General features: G+C 36.7%; 1 protein-coding gene across 5 annotated transcripts in view; it reads right to left on the bottom strand.

Annotated features, from left to right (window-relative positions):
- The window catches only part of CEP126 (centrosomal protein 126), a 116,024-nt gene that overhangs the window by 37,022 nt on the left and 56,634 nt on the right, over positions 1-22,368 (bottom strand). For 3 of the 5 annotated variants that reach the window (XM_070384317.1, XM_014476793.2, XM_070384318.1), the window contains exons 4-5: positions 20,259-20,370; positions 3,075-3,270 (exon numbers count right to left, since the gene is read on the bottom strand). In XM_070384317.1, coding sequence (XP_070240418.1) covers positions 3,075-3,270; positions 20,259-20,370 — 308 coding nt within the window. Of the gene's footprint in view, positions 1-3,074; positions 3,271-4,443; positions 5,582-20,258; positions 20,373-22,368 lie in introns of those variants that run through there. The other 2 variants (XM_070384320.1, XM_070384319.1) reach the window with 2 other exon arrangements.

The raw sequence follows: 22,368 nt of genomic DNA, 5'->3' as shown, positions 1-22,368 counted from the left end.
TTGATGCTTTTGAACTGTGGTGTTGGAGAAGATTCTTGAGAGTCCCTTGGACTGCATGGAGATCCAACTGGTCCATCCTAAAGGAGATCAGTCCTGAGTGTTTACTGGAAGGACTGATGTTGAAGCTGAAACTCCAATACATTGGCCACCTGATGCGAAGAGCTGACTCATTTGAAAAGACCCTGATGCTTGGAAAGATTGAGGGTGGGAAGAGAAGGGGACGACAGAGGATGAGATGGCTGGATGGCATCACTGACTCAATGGACATGAGTTTGGGTAAACTTTGGGAGTTGGTGATGGACAGGGAGGCCTGGTGTGCTGCGGTCCATGGAGTCGCAGAGAGTCAGACACGACTGAGCCACTGAACTGAACTGAATGGAGTGAAACTAGTAATAATCAAATAATTTATTATTTTTAAATATAAAACGTATTTATTCACATCTTTGAGAAGTTACCATTTCTTCAAAAAATTTATGTACAAAATGCCAAGAAAAATTACAATAGCACCTTATTTCAAACCAAAAATACACACATGATGTATACAAACTTTAAAAAACAAAATACAAGCAATGTGAATATACATTATTTCAAAAATATTTCCAATGGTATAGCTACAACTTAAATTATGTTAAGAGAAATAAATAACAGTGTTACCTAATATATTTACATATTTGTGTCATATTTTTTTGATGTGGACTATTTAAAAAAAATCTTTACTGAATTTTACAATATTGTTTTATATTTTGATTTTTTGGCCATGAGGCATGTGGTATCTTAGCTTCCTCATTAGGGACTGAACCTACACTCCTTCATAGGAAGGTGAAGTCTCTACCACTGGACCACCAGGGAGTCCCTAAATTATCATATTTTAAATGTATAGTTTGATAGGTTTTGACAAATTATTTACCCATAACTGTCATCCTGAAATCTTTAAGAACTTTCCATCTGTTGAATGGAGAAGGCAACAGCACCCTACTCCAGTACTCTTGCCTGGAAAATCCCATGGATGGAGGAGCCTGGTAGGCTGCAGTCCATGCGGTCGCTGAGAGTCGGACATGACTGAGCGATTTCACTTTGACTTTTCACTTTCATGAATTGGAGAAGGAAATGGCAACCCACTCCAGTGTTCTTGCCTGGAGAATCCCAGGGATGGGGGAGCCTGGTGGGCTGCCGTCTATGGGGTCGCACAGAGTTGGTCACGACTGAAGCGACCTAGCAGCAGCAGCATCTGTTGAAAGTTCCCTCATGCTTCTTTGTAGTAAATACCTACCCACCACTGACAACTACTAATCTGTTTTTTGTTACTATATAGATCTGAGTTTTCATTTGGTATCATTTTCATTCTGCCTGAAAGACTTTCCAGAGGATCTTTTATTGCAGATACTGTTGTGTTCAGCTGTTGCTCATTTGAATATGAATGCCTATTTGGCTTTCATATCAGAAGGACATTTTAGTTAAATATAGCTTATAGGTTGGTAGTTTTTTTTTTTACTTGTCAGAACTTTGAAAATGTTTCACTGTCTTCTGGCCTGAAATTAGTGTGGTTCATCTTACCTTTGTTAACTTGCATGTAATACATCTTTTACTCACTTTAGCTTAATTTAATTTTGATAAGGTTTTTTTTGTGATGGGCTGTGTGCACATACATATGAGTGTATACTTACTTATCCTGGAGTTTGTTGAGCTTCTTTAATTTATGGATTTGCAGTTTCATCAAACTTGAAACATTCCCAGCCACTGTTTCTTTAAATGTTCCCTCTCCTCTTTGTGAGATTAATTAAATGAATGTTAGATTTAGATATTGTCCCTCATGTCACTAAGTTTTGTTAAATATATTTTTTCTGACTTTTTTCTCCCAATGCTTCAGACTGGATGATTTCTGTCCACTGATCCTTTTGTCTATAGAGCCTTCATTGATAAGTCCAACTAGTATAATTTTAATTTCAGGTAATATGTTTTTCAGATCTAGAAATTCTATTTGGTTCCTCCAAAAATTTCATTCTCATTATGTTCACTTTTCTTTAATTCTCTGAACACATTTGTAAAAGTTACTTTAAACTCTTGCCTGATAATTATCTCTGTCATTTATGATTATATTGACTATTTTTTCTCCTGGTTATGGGTCATATAGCTTTCTGCTTTTTCATACCTAGTGAGTTCTGAGTGTTGGACATTAGGAACATTATGCTGTATGTCTAAATTTCAGTCTTCTTTAAAAGAGTGTTTCTTTTTTTGACAGGTAGTTAAAATACCTATGGATTTTTTCCGAGACCTGTCAGGAGGATATGTCCAGGCAAAAAGCCTATATGATCATAGGGCTTACCTCATTTGTTTCCCTTTATTCAAGACCATCTCTTATATTACCTGTTCTGCACAGTTTAAAAATAACTGTTTCATATATTTTATTCCGAATTATAGTTGTGTGTGGCAGGACGGCACTTCTTCATAGCCAGATGAAGTCTCCTGTTTTGCTTTTCTAGCCTTGCCACAATTGCTCAGTTACTGGATAAACTAGGCCAAGATTACAAATTTAACCTTGATATCAGCATACTGACAATCTTATAAATGTGGGCAATTACTCATAAAAAATAAAGTGCATGAACATTTCAGGAAGTTTAGTATGAAATCCATACTCATTTGTAGGAAAAACTGAAGTAAACACCATATTAGAGAGAAGAGAAACACCATTTCTAGCTAATTATGCCATTTATTTATCAAGAACTTAATAGCCACATGTATTATAATTTTCAATTTGTATTTTATAATCCAATCTATAATGATACTTAAGATACATTATACTTTTAAATAACTTTCATATTTTTCAAAAAATAACATTCATAAAGCATATTTTTCTATGTATGAGATGTGGAAAAAGAAGAATAGCAGCACAGAGAAAATTGGAGCAAAAAGCTATTAAAACCTTCTCTCATTAGTATCTGTGATGAATCTGTGCTGATTCATCCAAACATACCGTTGGCTAGTGTTATATATTTCTTTAGTGGATAACAATGCAAAAATGGGACAGAATTATTGTTAGATATTAAAATATTAATAATGTATTTAGAGTTTCATACTTGCAAACTGCTTAGATGCTGATCTTCTAGGAGTTTCTGCGTTTCCTCCAGTTTAAGCTGGAATGCATCTTTGTTAGTAGTCAAGTTTGCCTTGCTGTTTTCCATTTCTTGACCACAATTGATTTTGGATATGAGATATTTCTGATGCTTATGATCATTTTTTGACAATGATGAAGGCAAGTCATTATCTATAGCTCTGTGAACCACACATAAAAAATGTTTAGTATACTTAAATAAAGTTAACATACAAATGACATATCATGTAATATGTGTTTGTGTGTGTCCAGATAATCATATATAAGGATATTGGAGAAATACATAGATATATTAGAATGGGAATTTAAAGGAATCAATAATAGAATAAAAATGGATGTGGGATTATAGTGTCAATAAAGCATTCCATCTTCATGTAGGAATGCCCAATTTTTCATGGCTTTGTTTATTAAATCCTATTCCTCTACTATTTGGGATAGATATTGAAGTAATTACTATAGATGTACAGAGTCAGTCCTCAGTTCTTTAAGAGCATCCCTATCTGGATAATAATATGCTGCACTACCCTTAGTTCTGAGTTGATATCATAGATGGTGCTATCCCTATAACCCTAATAGAGTTGGTTGAAGATTCAAGCAGTTAGAAAATATGAAAATTTCTTGTCAGGGTAGACTGGAATTTCCATCTAACTTTAATACGTTTGGAAACTTGGATTCCATCTAACTTTACTAGGTTTGGAGGATACTAACATATTTTTCTCAGTTGTACCACAAATATAAGCATTGTTTTCATGGCACAGAGGGGGCACCTTTAAAGCAGAGTCTATTTTTAGTGTGTTAAAGTGCCAGCTCCAAATTATCAGTGGATGATATCATCCTGTTTCAGAATTTTGCATCTTCTAGAAACTTACAGCATGTTACACTTCAGTATATGAACAAAGTGAAAATAAAAAGAAAAAAGGAAAATTTTTTGGGGGTGGGTGAGAGATGAAAGTATATCAAAAGCTGACTGCTATTGCATTAGGGCTGGCGGTATGAATCCCAAGGGTATTTATCCCCAATTCACTTGAATTATCCTCAATTCAATGAGGATTAAAATACTTTGAAAAGTGACTTGTGGCCACATGTGACATATATCTATCTCCAATACCCATATATATCTTTATTTGGACAGACTGGAATAGTCAAAGTCAATGATTACTAGATTCCTGACTATCGTTTTGCAACCACAGAGAGATCAAGGAGAGCAAAAAGGTATCTAAGTTCCTGAACACTGAGATTACGTTTCTCTTACATATTCCTTCCCTTTCAGGCACCCTTCCCAAATGAAGTATTGCTAAATCTACAGAAATATCTAATAAACTAAATTTATTTACCTTTTAAGTTGTCGTCTCTCAACTTTTTCTTCTCTATTTCTTTCTTGCTTCTCTTGCTTCTCTTCTCTTCTCTACTTTCTTCCCCCAGTGAGGAGGATTGAAGGAATGTATAGGAATAAAAGGAGATGGAGAGGCAGAAAGACAGGAAGAGTGAAGCACAGGGGGAAAGGAAGAAGAAATCATAAAAGAAGAAGAAACAGAAGGAATAGGAGAGGGGAAATCTAAATTTGCTGAAGGCAAATATGGAGAGGGAGATGAATACAAAGGAGAGGAAAAAAGAGGGATAGACAAAAGAGGTAAGAATGGAGAGGTAGTAGGGGAAGGTGAAGGAGAGGAGGAAAGAACAGACGAAGAGGAAGAAAGCTGTAGAGAGGATGAAGAAGAGGATATGGAATTAGAAGGTGAAGACAAAGAGGAGGATGGAGAATTACAGGGAGGCAGATTGGACAGAACTGACACAGACGGATGACCTACAAAGGCCTGGGGAAGATTTGACAATGCTATGGTTGGTGGGACAGATTGCTGGACTGATGGAAAAGGATCTAACTGAGCAGGATGTTCAGGCAACGGAGTGACAGCAGAAAGAGTGGGGACTGTTTGATGAGGGGGATGACTGGCTAAACAGGAAGGCTTCAAAACAGGAAAACCTTCCAAAGGGGTTGGAGGAACAGTCAGTCGAGCTGGAAGGGAACGACGGCCAAGGGCAGGCATTAGAGTTGTTGGGGTTGAATGCTGTGCTGGAAGAGAATGTTCGGATCTGAAAGTTTTATAAAACAACTTGCTCTGTGAGTCTGAATCAGAAATGACTGGTGAACCTCGGGGTGGGTGGGGTAAATGGTCAGGTGGGCCAGAAGGAATTGGGGTTGGCAGATGAGGGAACCTGCCAGGAAAGCTAGAAGTAACTGAAGCTGGTGGGCGAGGAAGATACTTGATCGGGTAGGATGGTAACGGGGCTGCTAAGAAGTTCTTTGGAAGAGCAGAGGGGACAGATGGATGGACAGGCTGGCAGGTGGAAGAAACGGTTGGATAGCTAGGAAGAATTTGGGAATGGTGGGATAGCAATGGGGCTCTGAAGGGAGATAGCTTATTAGGTAAGTGGGGATCAGGTGTGGAGGTAGCTGGACAGGCAGGAATGGATCTGCATAGGTGGAAAAGCATTTGAACAGGAAGTAGAGAGACAGCCTTATTAAGATGGTTTTTCGCTGTATTGGGCTCCCTCTATGTTCATGCTATGCTTTGTTCTGAGGGTCCATGCATTACGTCCTTCTGACCAACCAGTGTCCTCTCATGAGTTGAGAAATGTACATAGGTTACTTATTCAGGTTCCCCTTTTCTCATTCCTTGCCCTTTAACAGTATTTTCACCTCTCAGAAGTCTGACAGTCATACAGATAATGAATATGGGCTAGAAAATCTGGTTGAAAGTGATGACACAAAGGGCAAATAGAGGTCAAACAGATCACTGCTCAGCTTTAGTCAGATTTCTCAGGGTAGGTAGCCTGTGGTTCAGGATCAACTGTCTCACCACAAATACATGGATATTGGAGATAGATATCTAACAACATTATCTTAAAGTATAAAAATATGGGGAAAATGTAGTTTCTTTTGCTCTATGTCTACCAAAAGGGTCAAGTATATTATCTTTGTGATAAGGATTTGGTTGTGATGGAAGGCTTTTATTTTTATTAGTCATTTCTTATATCTCATTATTTCTTGAAATAGTTTTTATTTTCATATGGACATAAGTCTTATTTTTCTTGAGGCTTAAGCACTGAATGCCTTCCATTTTTAATACAATTCTTCTCTCCTTTAGATTATCACATTACAGCATCTTAAATTATTTTTATCTACCACTAATATTTTCTACATTAGAACAATCATTTGTGAGTACAGATATATCTCCCCTTATTTGGAAGGCCCGTTTCTTGGTATTACCTTATTGTTTAACACATTTTAGGTTTATATTGTACAGAAAATGTATTTTTAATGTGATAACCACATATAAGTATTTGTAGCCTAATTACATTTTTAATCCTAGTACATATAAATATTTCTATGAACTTAACACCTGATCTTTAATATTCCAAGCTTTCACATTTGTAGTACAGCATCTTTATAGTTTATAAAGCATTTTCACATACATTATTTTAATACTGTCAGTTATCTGTGGAGAGCAGCTTAACTTTATAATAAGTAAACAAGGGTGTTCTCTCTATAAATTGTATACATTTGTTGTATTCCAAATACATAAAATTTATGTATGTGTATATAGAGATATAGACATCATGAAGTCATAGTAATAATAGTATATTACAACAATAACTGAAAACTATGTATTCTAGTTTAGAATGGAAATAATTTCTTGTAAAAGAAAACTGGTACAATGGTCCTAGCACAGATTTGGTATAACAATAACTACATGTTTGTTTGCTACAGTGAAATCAAAGTTGTCTGATGTGTTATCTCTTCTAAGACTTTAGAAAGTGTATACTGTTGAACAAAAATGTCTATCCTTTTATTCCTTGTGCAAAAGTTTTTTTGATTGAAAATAGTTGATGTTATCAGGATAATAATACACAGAAAAATAAATCTAGTAGAGCAGAAAACCTGTATATAAAAATGCACATTACTTCCATACTAAATTACTGGAAATTTTTTATTCCTCTAAATTCCCCTGGACCCTAAACCCCCTCTAATTGTCTGTCATCTTCCTTTTTGAGACAAAAATTTCCAGTGAGTACTCTAAAATCACACTGTGTTCACTGCCTCAGCTTCCATTTGTTTCTTAATCTACTGCTGTCTGGCTTCTGTCTCTACCATTCCAATGTACTGCTTTTGCTAGTGATTAACTAATTGACCTAACTGCAAAAAGAGACACTTCTTGACCACCATCTTTCTTGACTTTAATTCCCTCGGTTTTCATATTATCATATGTTCCTGGATATTTTGTAACTTCTCTGTTGTTCCTCCTCAGGCTCTTTCTTGAGCTCCTCTTTCTTTGCTTGGATATGCTAGATTTTTTGAGAGTTATGCAAGCCTCTGCTTGTCTATCCATATTCTCTGTGTAATCTTATTCATATTGTCTGTGTGATCTTATCTGTATCTGTATGTAAGTGAAGGGTTAATCCATCCTCTGTGGACCAATTCAACTCTGGGTTAACTCTTTATCTCTGTCCCCTGGATTATTAGCAGAACTAGGACTGTGTTTCAGGCACACAGATATAAAAAATGACCCTTCATGGATAAACTGTCTGTACTGACAGGACTGTGAATAAGCCATAGGAAGGACTTATAGGAAGGACTGGTAGGAAGCTATAGCTTTGGGTTTCCCCAAGTGTGGTAATTCTTAAAACTGAACATATCGCTTGCATGGAAGCTATTCATATAGTCATTACAAGAAATATTGGCTCCTGTTTAGAACAGAGGATTTCTAACCCAGGTTGTCTTTGCATTGTGGGAAGAGGGGGATAGCAAAGATGAGCCCTTTAACTATTTCGCAGCATGCCATGAGGATTCCGCCTACTTAAGAATGTTGCCTGTTGGTATGCAGTGTTTTATGTCTTCTAATTGAGGTCAAACCTGGTCTACTGCAGTCATGAGTTTGAGTGTTCAGCTGAACCAAGACCACCACTAGTGGGTACTAAAGTGTTAGTCACTCAGTTGTGTCTGACTCTTTGTGACCCCATGCACTATAGCCCACCAGGCTCATCTGTCCATGGAATTCTCCAGGCAAGAATACTGGAGTGGGTTGCCATTCCCTTCTCTAGGGGACCTTCCCAACCCATGGATCAAACCTGGGTATCCTGCACTGCAGGCAGATTCTTTACCATCTGAGCCACCAGGGACTGAACTATGGCTTTAACTTATCCATTCATTGACAACTATCATACCTACATTCATGGCCCAGACATCTTACCAATGAGAAATTGACTCCAGAATAGCTCATAAGTGTCTCAAACTCACAATTTGTCATCATCCTTCCAGTTACTCTCTCCCTTAAACCACTTTGTCCTGAACAGTCCTTATTTTGATAAATCATTATCCATTAACTAACCAAATCCATTCTCCACAGTCATTCTTGATTCCTCCCATTCACCTTTTGGTTCTTAAAAAGTTACCAAATCATGTTGATTCTACCTACTAAGTAGGTCTTCATAAGTCTTTGTTTTCATTAACTAAACTACCATTTTGTCTGATTTTTCAACCTTTAGTCTTACTATATTCTTCCTCAACCTGACAATATTCCTAAAATATAAATGTTATATGCTTGCTTAAAATCTCTCAGTAACTGCTTTTAGGACAAATTCCTTAACAAAGCTCTTCATGTCTTAATTCATGGCTTCCTTTCTAAACAACCTATCTGTCTACAATTTCTCAATGTACACATTAGTCAAAATAAATTACCACAGACTTATAGTTACCAGAAGGGAAGAGATAGATTGGGAGTTTGGGATTGACATGTACACACTGCTATATTTAAAATAGATAACCAACAAAAATCTACTGTATAGCACAGGGAACACTGCTCAATATTCTGTAATAACCTAAATGGGGAAAGAATTTGAAAAATAGATACATGTATATATACATAACTGAATCACTTTGCAATATACCTGAAACTAACACAACACTGTTAATCAACTATGCTCCGATATAAAATAAAAATTAAAATGAACAAAATGAACCACCTCTTTCAGCTCTCTTAATACAGCACATCCTTTTATACCTTTGTTCTTTTTCACATACTATTTGTTCCATCTTTCCGGAGTTCCCTCTCAATGTCTCTGATAAATATCTTCCTCATTTATTAAGCTTCAGGTCATGTTTATATCCTCTGAGTTTTCATAATGCCAGTGATGTTTCTCTGTTTAAAGTATTTGTTGAATATTTCCAACATGCACAGCACTGAACTAAGCATCACAGGGAATATCTGCATGAGCGAGATTAAGCTATTGTTCTCTACAATATTACAGTTTGGTGGGGCAGGCATAACTACACATAAAAATTGAGCAATGACATATACAATCATGATTTTAAAATTTATTGATATAGCCTTGAGCTCTTGTTTCATCGTACGTTCAACTGTTTTTATACATTTCTACTTGGATATTTACTCTCTAAATTCAGAAAGCTCAAATGAAGTTTAATAATATCTTGTTAAACCTATACACTTTTATTACATTCTTTATAATTTTTAAAGTCAGGAAATTCCCTCAATGATCAAGATTCAAAATTTCACCCTCTTTTGATTTTTTTACTTCTTTCATTTTCTTTATTCCACTATACACCAAAGCTATAATACAGTCTTTCCACGAAATATTTTTCTTCTGTCTTTCTTTTGTATTTCACTACCACTCTTTTAACATAAGTCCTTTTAAACTCATTGCTTGAATATCTCTTGATTTTCCTGCACTATCCTCTCCATACTCCAATTATTTTTATATCAAGAGATACTTTATTCTATATGAAACTTATCACATTATTCTTATTCTTTAATTTATTCTTTGATGATTTACATTATTACGTTAAATTCATGTATACAGCACCTGATTCAGTATTTTTGCAGGTTATACTCAATTATAGGTTACTGTAAGATAAAGGGCATAGTTTTCTATACTATACAGTATATTCTTGTTGCTTATCTATTTTATTTTGTTATTATTTTTTTGATTTACACAGCATGCAGGTTCTTAGTTCCCTCACCAGGGATGGAACCTGGGCTCCCTGCAGTTTAAGGGAGTCTTAACCACTGAATACCAGGGAAGTCCCATTTATCTATTTTATATATAGTAGTTTGTATCTGTTAATCCCATATCTCTAATTTGTCCTTCCCCCTCTCTCTGGCAACCACAAGTTTGTTTCTATATATGTATGTCTGTTTTGCATGTACCTTTATATGTATTTTTAGATTCCACATGTAAGTGATATATAATACCTGCTTTTGTTTGACTTATTTCACTAAGCACTGTATTCTCTAGGTCCATCCCTGCTGCTGCAAATGGTAGAATTTTATTCTTCTTTATGGCTGAATAATATTCCACCATATACATAACACATCTTAATCCAATCATCTGGAAAACTGGGATGCGATTCTAAGTATTAAACTGAACTGTTTATGTATTTTGGCTATTAGCCCCTTTTCAGTTATATCATTTACAAATATTTTCTCCAATTTTTAAAAAGTTATCATTTTGTTGATGGTTTCCTTTGTTGTGCAAAAGCTTTTGCATTTAATTAGATCATATTGGTTTATTTTTGCTCTTATTTCCACTGACTTAAGAGACAGATTCAAAAAAAATTGCTATGATTTATGTCAAAGCGTGTTATGCTTATGTTTTCTTCTAGGAGTTTTATAGTTTCTCATACTACATTTATGTCTTTAATCCATTTGAGTTTTTACTTTTGTACACTGTGTTAGAGAATGTTCTAACTTCGTTCTGTTACATGTAGCTGTCCAGTTTTCTGGACAGCTTGTCTTTTCTCTATTGTGTATTCTTGTCACCTTTGTCATAGGTTAACTGACTGTAAGTGTGTGGGTTTATTACTGGGTTCTCTATTCAGTTTCATTAGTCAATGTGTCTGTTGTGCCAATAACGCTACTGTTTTGATTACTGGAGCTTTGTAGTATAGTCACAAGTCTGAGAGGGTTATATCTCCAGCTTTGTTCTTTATTCTCAGGATTTGTCATTTCTGGATGTTTTGTGATTCCATATAAATTGTAGTATTATTTGTTTTAGATCTGTGAAAAAATGTTATAGGTATTTTGATAGAGATTGCATTAACTCTGTAGATTGCTTTGGGTAGTATGTCCGTTTTAATGATATTACTCCCTCCAATTCAATAGCATGGAATATCTTTACATTTCTTTGAATCATCTTCAATTTCCTTCATCAGGTTTTACAGTTTTCAGAGTACAGGCCTTTTATTCTCTTGGCTAAGTTTACTCCTAGGTATTTTATTTTTTGATGTGATTTTAAACAGGATTGTTTACTTTATATTTCTGATATTTCATTATTAGTGTATAAAAGACAATAGATTTCTGCATATTATTCTTATATCCCACAACCTTGCTAAATTCATTAGTTTCTAATATTAATAGTTCTTGGGTGGAGACTATAGAAGTTCTCTATATAGAGTGTTATGTCATCTGCAGAGCGAGTTTTACCTCTTCATCTTCAAATTTGGATTCCTTTTATTGCTGTTTCTGTGGTTAGGAATTCCAACACTATGTTAAATAGAAGCAGTGAAAGTGGACATTCTTGTCTTGTCCTTGATTTTAAAGGAAAATTTAAAAAATTTTCACAATTGAATATGATGTGGGCTATTGGATTTGTCATAAAATGGCCTTCATTATGCTGAGATATGTTCCCTCTATACACACTTTGATGAGGGCTTTTTATCATAAATAGACACTGAATTTTTTCTGTTTTTCTCTGTTATCTATTGAGACAATCACATAATTTTTCTTTCTTTTTGTTAATATGGTTTATCAAATCGATTGATTTATGTATCTCAAACCATCCTTGTGACCCTGGAATAAATTCAACTTGATCATGATGTATAATTATTTTTACGTATTGTTGGACTTAGTTTGCTAACATTTTGTTGAAGATTTCTGCATCTATATTCATCAAAAATATTGGCCTATAATTTTTTCTTTTTTTGTAGTGTCTTTGCCTCATTTTGGTATCAGGGTAAGGATCATCTTGTAGGATGAATTTGGGAGTATTCTAATAAACTCTTCAAGTTTATGAAATAGTTTGATTAGGACAGGTATTAATTCTTCTTTATACATTCAGTAGAATTGCCCTGCAAAGCTGTCCTGTTCTGAATTTTGTTTGCTGGGCATTTTTCTTTTTTAAAAAATTCAACTTCACGTCTAGTGAATGGTCTTCTGTTCAAACTGTCTATTTCTTCTTGACTGTCTTGGCAGCTGTATGTTTCAAGAAATTTGTCCACTTCTTGTAGGCTGTCCAATCTATTGGCATATAAACTGTTCATAGTACTCTTATGATTTTTTTTGTATCTCTGTGGTATTGGTTGTAATTTATCCTCTTTATTTTCTTATTTTACTTGGATCCTCTCTCTTTTCTTCTTGGTGAGCCTGTTTATTTTTCAAAAAACTAGCTCTTGGTTTCGTTCATTTTTTTCTACTGTTTTTTTCTCTCCTAGGAAATGACTTTTTAAAAAATTGAAGCACAGTTGATTTAAAGTATGGTATTAGGTGTACAGTAAAGTGATTCAGTTATATATATATATATTTTTCAGATTATTTTTATTATAGATTATTACAGATATTAACTATAGTTCCTTATGCTATGCAATAAATCCTTTTTGCTTGTTTATTTTATATATAAGTGGTTTGCATCTGTTAATCCCATAATTTATCCCTCCTTTCCCCTTTGACAACCATAAGTTTGTTTTCAATGCCTGTGAGTTGGTTTCTGTTTTGTATACATCAATAGATTCATTCCTATTATTTTTCAGATTCCACATGTATGTGATATCATTATTTCCTTTCTTCTGCTAACTTTGGACTTTTTTCTTTTTCTAATTCTTTTAGGTGATAGGTTAGGTTGTTTTGAGATTTTTTCTTATTTCTTGAGGAAGGATTGTATTGCTATGACCTTCCCTCTTAGAACTGCTTTTTCTGTATCACATAAATTGGAAAGTTTTGCTTCCCATTTCATTTGTTTTGAGATATTTTCTGATTTACTCTTTGATTTATTCGTTACCCTCTCTTTTTTTTTTTTCAGTAGCATGTTGTATAGTCTCCACATGTTTATTCTTTTCTGTTTTTCTTTCTGTAGTTGATTTCTAGTTTCATACCCTTGAGGTTATAAAAGAAAAAGCTTGATATAATTTCTATCCTCTTAAATTTGTTGAGTCTTGTTTTGAGACCTAGTATGTGATATATGTTAGTTGTTCAGTCATGTCTGACTCTTTGAGACTGGATGGACTGTTACCCACCAGGCTACCCTGTCCATGGAATTCACCAGGCAAGAATAGTGGAGTAGGTAGTCATTCCCTTAACCAGGAGATCTTCCTTGCCCAGGGATCAAACCCGGATCTCCTGCATTGCAGGTGGATTCTGTACAGTCTAAGCCATCAGAGAAGCCCCTTGGACTGCAAAGAGACCAAACCAGTCAATCCTAAAGGAAATCAACCTGGAATATTCATTTGAAGGACTGATGCTGAAGCTCCAATACTTTGACCACCTGATGCAAAGAGCTGACTCATTGGAAAAGACCCTGATGCTGGGAAAGAAGAAGGCAAAAGAAGAAGAGGGTGGCAAAGGATGAGATGGTTAGATAGTATCACTGTCTCAATAGACATGAATTTGAGCAAACTCCAGGAGATAGTGAAGGACAGGAAAGCCTGGCATGCTGCAGTTCATGGGGTGGCAAAGAATTACTTTACCACAACTGCCTTATTGATTTTCTTTCTGGATGATCTGTTCATTGATATCTGTGGGGTGTTAAAGTCTCCTGTAATTACTGCACTACTGTCAATTTCTCCTTTTATGTTTGTTAGTGTTTATACAGTTAGGTGCTACTGTATTGGGTATGTATATGTTAAACAGTACATATCCTCTTCTTGTACTGATCTCTTTTTATCATTACATAGTACTCTTTTTGTCTTTCATTAAGCCTTTGTTTTGTCATCTCCATTTGCATAAAATATACTTTTCTGTCTCCTCACTTTCAGTTTGTATCTTTTGCCTTAAATGAATCTCTTGTAGGCAGCATATAGAAGGGTCTTTTTTAAAATCCAATTAGCTAGCTGTGTCTTTTGATTGAAGCATTAATCCAGTGATATGTAAAGTAATTTATTAATAGGTATATACTTATTACCAATTTATTACTTGTTTTCCAGTTGTTTTGTCATTTTTCTCTCTTTTTGTCTCTCTCTTTTCCTGGCTTGATGATTTTCTTTTGTAGTATGCTTGAGTTCCATGCTTTTTGATTGTTGTGTATCTATTTGTGGTTACCATGGTGTTCATATACGTTAAACCTTAATTATGTCTACTTGCTTTAAACTCATAGTCATTTAAATTCAAACACATTCTAAGAGATCTACATTTTTTACTACTCTACCCCACATTTTGTATTTCTGATGTAATTATTTATTTATTGTAGTTACAGTTGCTTTACAACTTTTGTCTTTTAATCTATGTGCTAGCTTATTTCGGAGAAGGCAATGGCACCCCACTCCAGTACTCTTGCCTGGAATATCCCATGGATGGAGGAGCCTGGTGGGCTACAGTCCATGGGGTCACTAAGAGTCGGACACGACTGAGCGACTTCACTTTGACTTTTCACTTTCCTGCATTGGAGAAGGAAATGGCAACCCACTCCAGTGTTCTTGCCTGGAGAATCCCAGGGACAGGGGAGCCTCATGGGTTGCCTTCTCTGGGGTAGCACAGAGTTGGACACGACTGAAGCGACTTAGCAGCAGCAGCAGCTAGCTTATTTAAGTGGTCTTCAATCCCCACTATATATGTCTTTCCTATTGGGGTTTTCTCTTTCCTATAGATTCTTCTTTTTCATTTTGAGAAGACCCTTCAACATTTCTTTTAGGGTAGGTTTATTATTGCTGAATTCTTTTAGTTTTTGCTTGTCTGAGGAGTTCTTTATCTCATCTATTCTAAATGATAATCTCACTGGGTAGACTATCTTAGGTTGCAGGTTCCTCTGCCCTTTTATTTTACTTAACTTTCTGTGTCTCTGACTTTAGGTGAAACAGTTACCTATTACAGTCTTGAAGGGGTGTTCTTATGTGGGTGTGTCCCTATGCAGACTGTGTGTGCCCAATGTATTTGGGGGGAGGGCTGGATTAGATGTGGATGCAAGTCATGTCTTTCCTCACGGTATGCTGGCCTCTACCACATTGGAAAGAGGGTATGGCTGGTAATGGAGGAGTTCAGAGTCTGTGCAGGGTGTGGGACAGTACGTCTATGCTCAGTGGCCATCACTGTCCTGTCAGGGGTGAGATCTGCTCCTAAGTGGTGGGAGCAAAAGCCCTCAAATTTGGGTTCAAGCTGGTTCTGCTTCCTTTAAGTGTGTATTTTTCCTTCTCCCTGCACTAGGCAATCCACTCCAGCACTCTTGCCTGGAAAATCCCATGGACGGAGGAGCCTGATAGGCTACAGTTCATGGGGTCGCAAAGAGTCGGACATGACTTCACTTTCACTTTCAAATGCCTTCTATGGAGAAGGCAATGGCACCCCACTCCAGTACTCTTGCCTGGAGAATCCCATGGATGGAGGAGCCTGGTAGGCTACAGTCCATGGGGTCGCTAAGAGTCGGACACGACTAAGTGACTTCACTTTCACTTTTCACTTTCATGCATTGGAGAAGGAAATGGCAACCCACTCCAGTATTCTTGCCTGGAGAATCTCAGGGACGGGGGAGCCTGTTGGGCTGCTGTCTATGGGGTCACACAGAGTTGGACACGACTGATGTGACTTAGCAGCAGCAGCACTAGGCTTGAACTTGGCCTAGTGGTTGTGGGAATTCAAGTCTGGGCTATTTCTTGGGTGCTATTTGAGTAAGCACCAGCAATGAACACTGCTCTATCTAGAATACATCCCTGGCCCCCAGGACACCTTTGGATCTTTAGATTGACTCTTTCCCAGGTCCTGAATGCCTGAGATCCAGGGCCAAGCTGTGGCTTGGAGTAAGCAGGGTAACCTTCACTTGGCTCAGACTGGGGGGTGTGGCATGGCGGCAGCTACTAGGGTACACCTCTCTCTGCCCTGTCTGGTGGCAAGCTAACACTTGCACTCTCCTCGAGTGGAGTCTAGGCTTCTCTAGCCTTCTCAGTGGTTCTCCAAGCAGCCAAAGGGGCTTGTCTCCTATGTGCAGGACTCCAGGATGGGGATGCCCAGGCTATGGTTGGATTCACTCACTTCTTAGGGTGAGTGTCTGCCGGCATGATCTCCCTTTTCCTTTCAGTCCTCTCCTAGAGGCATAGACCCCTTACCTGATGCTTTCTTCCTATCCTGCCTGATTACACATGTATCTTACAACCTTGGTTATATAAGGGTCCTTCTGCAAGTTTCCAGTTAGCTTTCCATGAATTGTTCCACATGTGGATGTATTTTTGCATTGTTTATTATGGGAGGTAAGCTCAGGTCCTCTTCAGCTCCCATTTTTTATACTCTACTTCTTATACTTCTGATTGATCAACATTCTTAAACGTTTATGTCTCTTCTCTGCCATAAAGGGCATTTTCATTTTTTCTTATTCTCTCATCTTTTCCTTCTAATCTCTCAAAATAATTTTATTCTTTATTAGATCTGTCTTTTCCTTTTTTAGAAGTGTTATTGAATTTGTTACAATATTGCCTCTGTTTTGCTTTTTTTGGCCATGAGGCATGTGGAATCTTAGCTCCCCAACCAGGGATCAAACCTGCACCCTCTGGAAGGCAAAGTCTTAACCAATGGATGACCAGGGAGGGCCCTCCTTTTCTCACTATACAAAATAGTACTATTTTAGTTTAGGTAGTAATGATCTGTCACTTGGATTAGCCCATTAAGTTTTTCTAGTCTCCTTGTTTCCAGTTTCTTTCCATTCTTTTCATTCTCCAACATTCATACCAATTATCTTCCAATATAAAGAGGACTATGTCACTCTGTTTAAAAACCTCCATTGGCTCTCTACTAGTTATAGGGCGAAATAAAAACTTCCTAGCTAGAAATACAAGCATTCACATCTGACCTCAATCTACATTTCTAGATAATCTCTCGTCCTACCAGCAACATATACTACAGTCTTGTTACTCTGAACAAATTCTATGTCCTCAGGCGTCTTTGCCTTTTACAACACTGTAGGCCTGAACATGCCAGAAATCAACCTGTGCTTAATTAGTAGACAATATGTACTCATCCTTTAAGTCTCCTCTCCAACTTTAAATTTTGTACTTTATCACGTGTGTGTGTATGCTTAGTCACTCAGTTGTGTCCAACTCTTTGTGATCCCATGGACTGTAGCCTGCCAGGTTCCTCTGTCCATGGGATCCTCCAGGAAAGAATACTAGAGTGGGTTGCCATTCCCTTCTCCTGGGGATCTTTTGACCCAAAAATCAAACTCGGGTCCTGCATTGAAGGTGGAGTCTTTACTGACTGAGCCACCTTTATCACTTTGCTAGTATTTCTGTAACCGTACACATTACACAGTTTTGTTCGAGTCTTACGGTGTAATTACCATTACATGGTATTATAATGTAACTGCAAACACTTATTGGGCAGAGGACCATATTTCATTCATATTATAACTCTTGCTAATCAATGTACAGCATATAATAGGTACTTAAGACTTCACATTTTTATTCTCTACCTTTCTAGACTGCATTTCTGTTACTCATTAGTTTAACATCCATATTTAACAGGATAATATTTCTTCCATCATAAGAGAAAAAGCCATATTTTGGCCCTACATCCCCTTTGGCTACTGTTCTACCACTCTTTTCCTTTCACAGCCAAGCTACAGTTGGTATTTTTTCTTTCTCACTCTGCAGTTTCCTTTCAACTCATTGCAATCTTTTTTCTGTCTCCATCCCTCCACTGAAATTTGACAAAAACTGCCAGAGTGACTTTTCTATTTTGAAATATATGGGACATATTCCCTCTAAGCTGGATATTTTCTCTTTGCCACTCCATATTCATTTTCCACACTTATCTCTGCTAGGCAGAGACTGAATGATACCTGCCTTTTGATTTATGGCTGTTTTGACCAATGAAAGGTACTAGCAAGAAATGGGAATGTGACAGAACAAAGTGGTTTTTGACAACCGCTCCTCTGGCTTCCTCTCCGCTTGGCTTGGTTTAGCAGTGGCAATGCTCCTCTGCCTAGTAGCCCTCTTGTACAGCTACAGCTCTTTTCAGTTTAAAGTTTGTTATGATAATACTGAGTTTGCTGTCAGTTTTGGGGTTGCTTCATCATCCTTTGTTGGCATCCCAGTCTCTTTACTAACCTCTTTTCAGTTACCCCTTTTAAATGCTACATGTTTTCTGCCAGTATCCCAACTGGTAAAACTTTTTATATTAATGATTACCTAGAAGCCATTTGATTTCCATAAGCTTTTATTCCCCGTGAAAGTCTATATTTGCTTAGTTCCATCTTCTCCCTATATACAGTCTCTACCAACTATTCTGTTCCTATCTGCAGGCTTCTCTTTTTTCACTTCCTTATATATTGCTCTTCTATAGTGCTCTATCCTAGTTCTGCTGTCATAGTACATACTCTCCACTGCTGACTTCATCCATTGTTTTGGCTTCTAATATCTTAAGTCTAAATCTTTCTCTTGAGCTTCAGACCTATGTATTTTCAGTTACAGATACTGAAATAGTCTGTTTTGTCCTCTTTCAATCAGTTATCCACACTTGTTCACAATAGATTAGAATGATATGTCAAACAGGAAAGAAAAGGGAAAGGGAAGTCGCTCAGTCGTGTCCGACTCTTTGCGACTCCATGGACTGTAGCCTACCAGGCTCCTCCGTCCATGGGATTTTCCAGGCAAGAGTACTGGAGTGCGTTGCCATTGCCTTCTCCAGTGGATCTTCCTGACCCAGGGATTGAACCTGGTCTCCTGTATTGTAGGCAGACGCTTTACCGTCTGAGCCACCAGGGAAGTCTAAACAGGAAAAGCTGATCTTATTACCCATCCTTAACTGACTCCTCTGAAAACTCTCAGGATAAAGCTTCTATTCCTTAGCATACAGGTGTATTTACTTTTCTAATCTCGTATCTAGTGAAGCTATTGCTACTTTGCATTCTGTTATTCAGCCATACTCTTATTCCGGGAACATATCATTCCTTCTACTACTCTTGGCCTTTCCACAGTCTCATCCCTCTGTCTGGAATACCATCTACCCACTTGTTTCACGATTAACTCCTATTTTCTTCAAAGCTTTGCTGAAGATTCTTCTATTCCATGAGGTCTTTCTTGAACTATAATAAAGACTTGAGAGAATGAATTTAATTGTTCTTATACCTGATTAAGGGAACAGTTTGCCACAGGTATTCTAAAAATGGAAATACTTTAGTACATACATTATAAACAGTTAAAATATTAACACACTTTACATATGAATTATGTATATATATCTTTATATATGTAAACATTAAATAGTATTATTATTACCCATTTGGTACTGTTCTATAATTTTTAAAGCATTATTTCACTTTCTCCTAGATTATACTCTTGGGATTATATTTTTGAATATCATATTTCTCCATATCCCCTTCACAATGGCTGATCTACTGCTGTGTACATAGTAGGTTCAAGAAACATTTATAGTAAATAAATGGAAAATACAGGATGTCAGAGGGTACTCTCTAGTTGGTTGGTCCATTCTACTGAATCAAGATGATTCATTTACACTAACCTAGAGAGGAACCAGGGGGCACTGTAGTAGCTTTTTAAAATATATCCATCCAGGAAAGATTTTCAGTGAGGAAAACCCTATTTCTATCATAAAGTTACTCTTTTTATCTAAATTTATATCACTGTTATTCAACTTTTTTTCCTCTCAGTAAAACCAGTATCACTATTTTTAAATGGTTTTTATTATAGCTCCCATAGAAAATTACTCAACATAGGCAACACTAAAACTAAAGACAAGAAACTAAAATTTGTACTTACTCTCGAAGAAATTAATATTACACTCCAATTCAATGTGTGAAAATAAAACAGTATACTATAAAATAGAGGTGAGGAGTAACTGATGAAAAGGCCTGTAAACTCAGCAACTAGAGAGCTATTTAATTATTGTATATTAGTAACTATACATGATAATCATAAGTTACTTACCTCCAGTTTATTATTGGTCTGTGGGAAGAGGAAAGGTTTACTTCTGATTTTAAGTTGGATTCCTGAATTTGTTTGAGGGCATCTTCTAATGGAAGAACTGGTCTTTGAAGAACTAAGGAAATAATAAAGATCAAATAGTACAGAATCACTTCAACAATCTCTTTATACATAATTTAATTGGTCAATGATAAAATACTATCTTAAAACTCTTGTGACAAATTTATTTTGAACAGTATATTTTAAATTTAAACATACACTTCCCAATAAGAAATAGTTATCTCAAAATTCTCATCACCAATTTTAAGAATACTTATTTGGAAAAATGAAATCTGAGAAATGTCCAGGCTCTTTGATCTGGTATGCAAACCCCATTATATCTAGCCTCATAATTCCATAAATTTCTGACAAATTTTACAAATATCCTTATTAAGAAAAGGGGAAGATATAAAAATAGCAGTTAACATTTATTGAGCATTTATTGTTAAAGACATTATTTCTGAGCACTGTATAAGTATTAACTACTTTATTCTCACTAAGGCCTTTGAAAGAAAAAAAAGCGTTAATCACTAAGTTGTGTTCAGCTCTTCGGAACACCATGGACTGAAGCATGCCACGCTCCTCTGTCCATGGGAATCTCCAGGCAAGAATACTGGAGTGGCATTATCAGAGAAATGCAAATCAAAACCACTATGAGGTACCACTTCACACCAGTCAGAATGGCTGCGATCCAAAAGTCTACAAATAATAAATGCTGGAGAGGGTGTGGAGAAAAGGGAACCCTCTTACACTGTTGGTGGGAATGCAAACTAGTACAGCCACTATGGAGAACAGTGTGGAGATTCCTTAAAAAACTGGAAATAGAACTGCCTTATGATCCAGCAACCCCACTGCTGGGCATACACACTGAGGAAACCAGAAGGGAAAGAGACACGTGTACCCCAATGTTCATTGCAGCACTGTTTATAATAGCCAGGACATGGAAGCAACCTAGATGTCCATCAGCAGATGAATGGATAAGAAAGCTGTGGTACATATACACAATGGAGTATTACTCAGCCATTAAAAAGAATACATTTGAATCAGTTCTAATGAGGTGGATGAAACTGGAGCCTATTATACAGAGTGAAGTAAGCCAGAAGGAAAAACATAAATACAGTATACTAACGCATATATATGGAATTTAGAAAGATGGTAACAATAACCCTGTGTACGAGACAGCAAAAGAGACACTGATGTATAGAACAGTCTTATGGACTCTGTGGGAGAGGGAGAGGGTGGGAAGATTTGGGAGAATGACATTGAAATATGTAAAATATCATGTAATAAATGAGTTGCCAGTCCAGGTTCGATGCACGATACTGGATGCTTGGGGCTAGTGCACTGGGACGACCCAGAGGGATGGTATGGGGAGGGAGGAGGGAGGAGGGTTTAGGATGGGGAACACATGTATACCTGTGGTGGATTCATTTTGATATTTGGCAAAACTAATACAATTATGTAAAGTTTAAAAATAAAATAAAAAAAAAAAAAAGAATACTGGAGTGGGTTGACATACTCTTCTCTAACAGATCTGCCCAACTCAGAGATCGAACCTGGGTCTCCTGTACTTCAGGCAGATTCTTTATAGTTTGAGCCACCAGAGAAGCCCCAATCTCCATTTGCAACTGAGGAAACTGAAACATAGCTAAGTAACTTGTTCAGGGTCACACATTATATGGGCACTCATCCATATATCATTCTGCACAACCTCTAATCCAACCCTAGCTCCCATAAGTATCCACTTTCCCAAGAATTCCCACTGTGCCCTTTGGTACACACCTTCTTGTTCAAGTTGAAACGTACCTTCTATTTAAAGGGTATTGCTTTCCTGCAGCCCTCTTAGGTGGAGATACAAGTAACTACAAATAACTGAAGGCCTGGAGATAGGATATCTGACTTTCTAGCTCTTCAATGATGCTACCAAATTATTTTTTTCTCCTTTTTCCTTAAAAAAACCCATATCATCATGATTCTGATGTTTGTTATTCACCTTAAAATTTTTAAGCAAAATCAGTATATTATTACGAATGGGTTAGTTTGAACTTGAACTCTAGAGTCAAGTGGTGATTGC

This window comes from Bos mutus, chromosome 15, assembly GCF_027580195.1.
Source record: "Bos mutus isolate GX-2022 chromosome 15, NWIPB_WYAK_1.1, whole genome shotgun sequence".
Classification (NCBI taxonomy): domain Eukaryota; kingdom Metazoa; phylum Chordata; class Mammalia; order Artiodactyla; family Bovidae; genus Bos; species Bos mutus.
The sequence above is the reverse complement of the archived record's forward strand: the minus strand, read 5'-3'. Positions and strand labels throughout refer to the sequence as shown.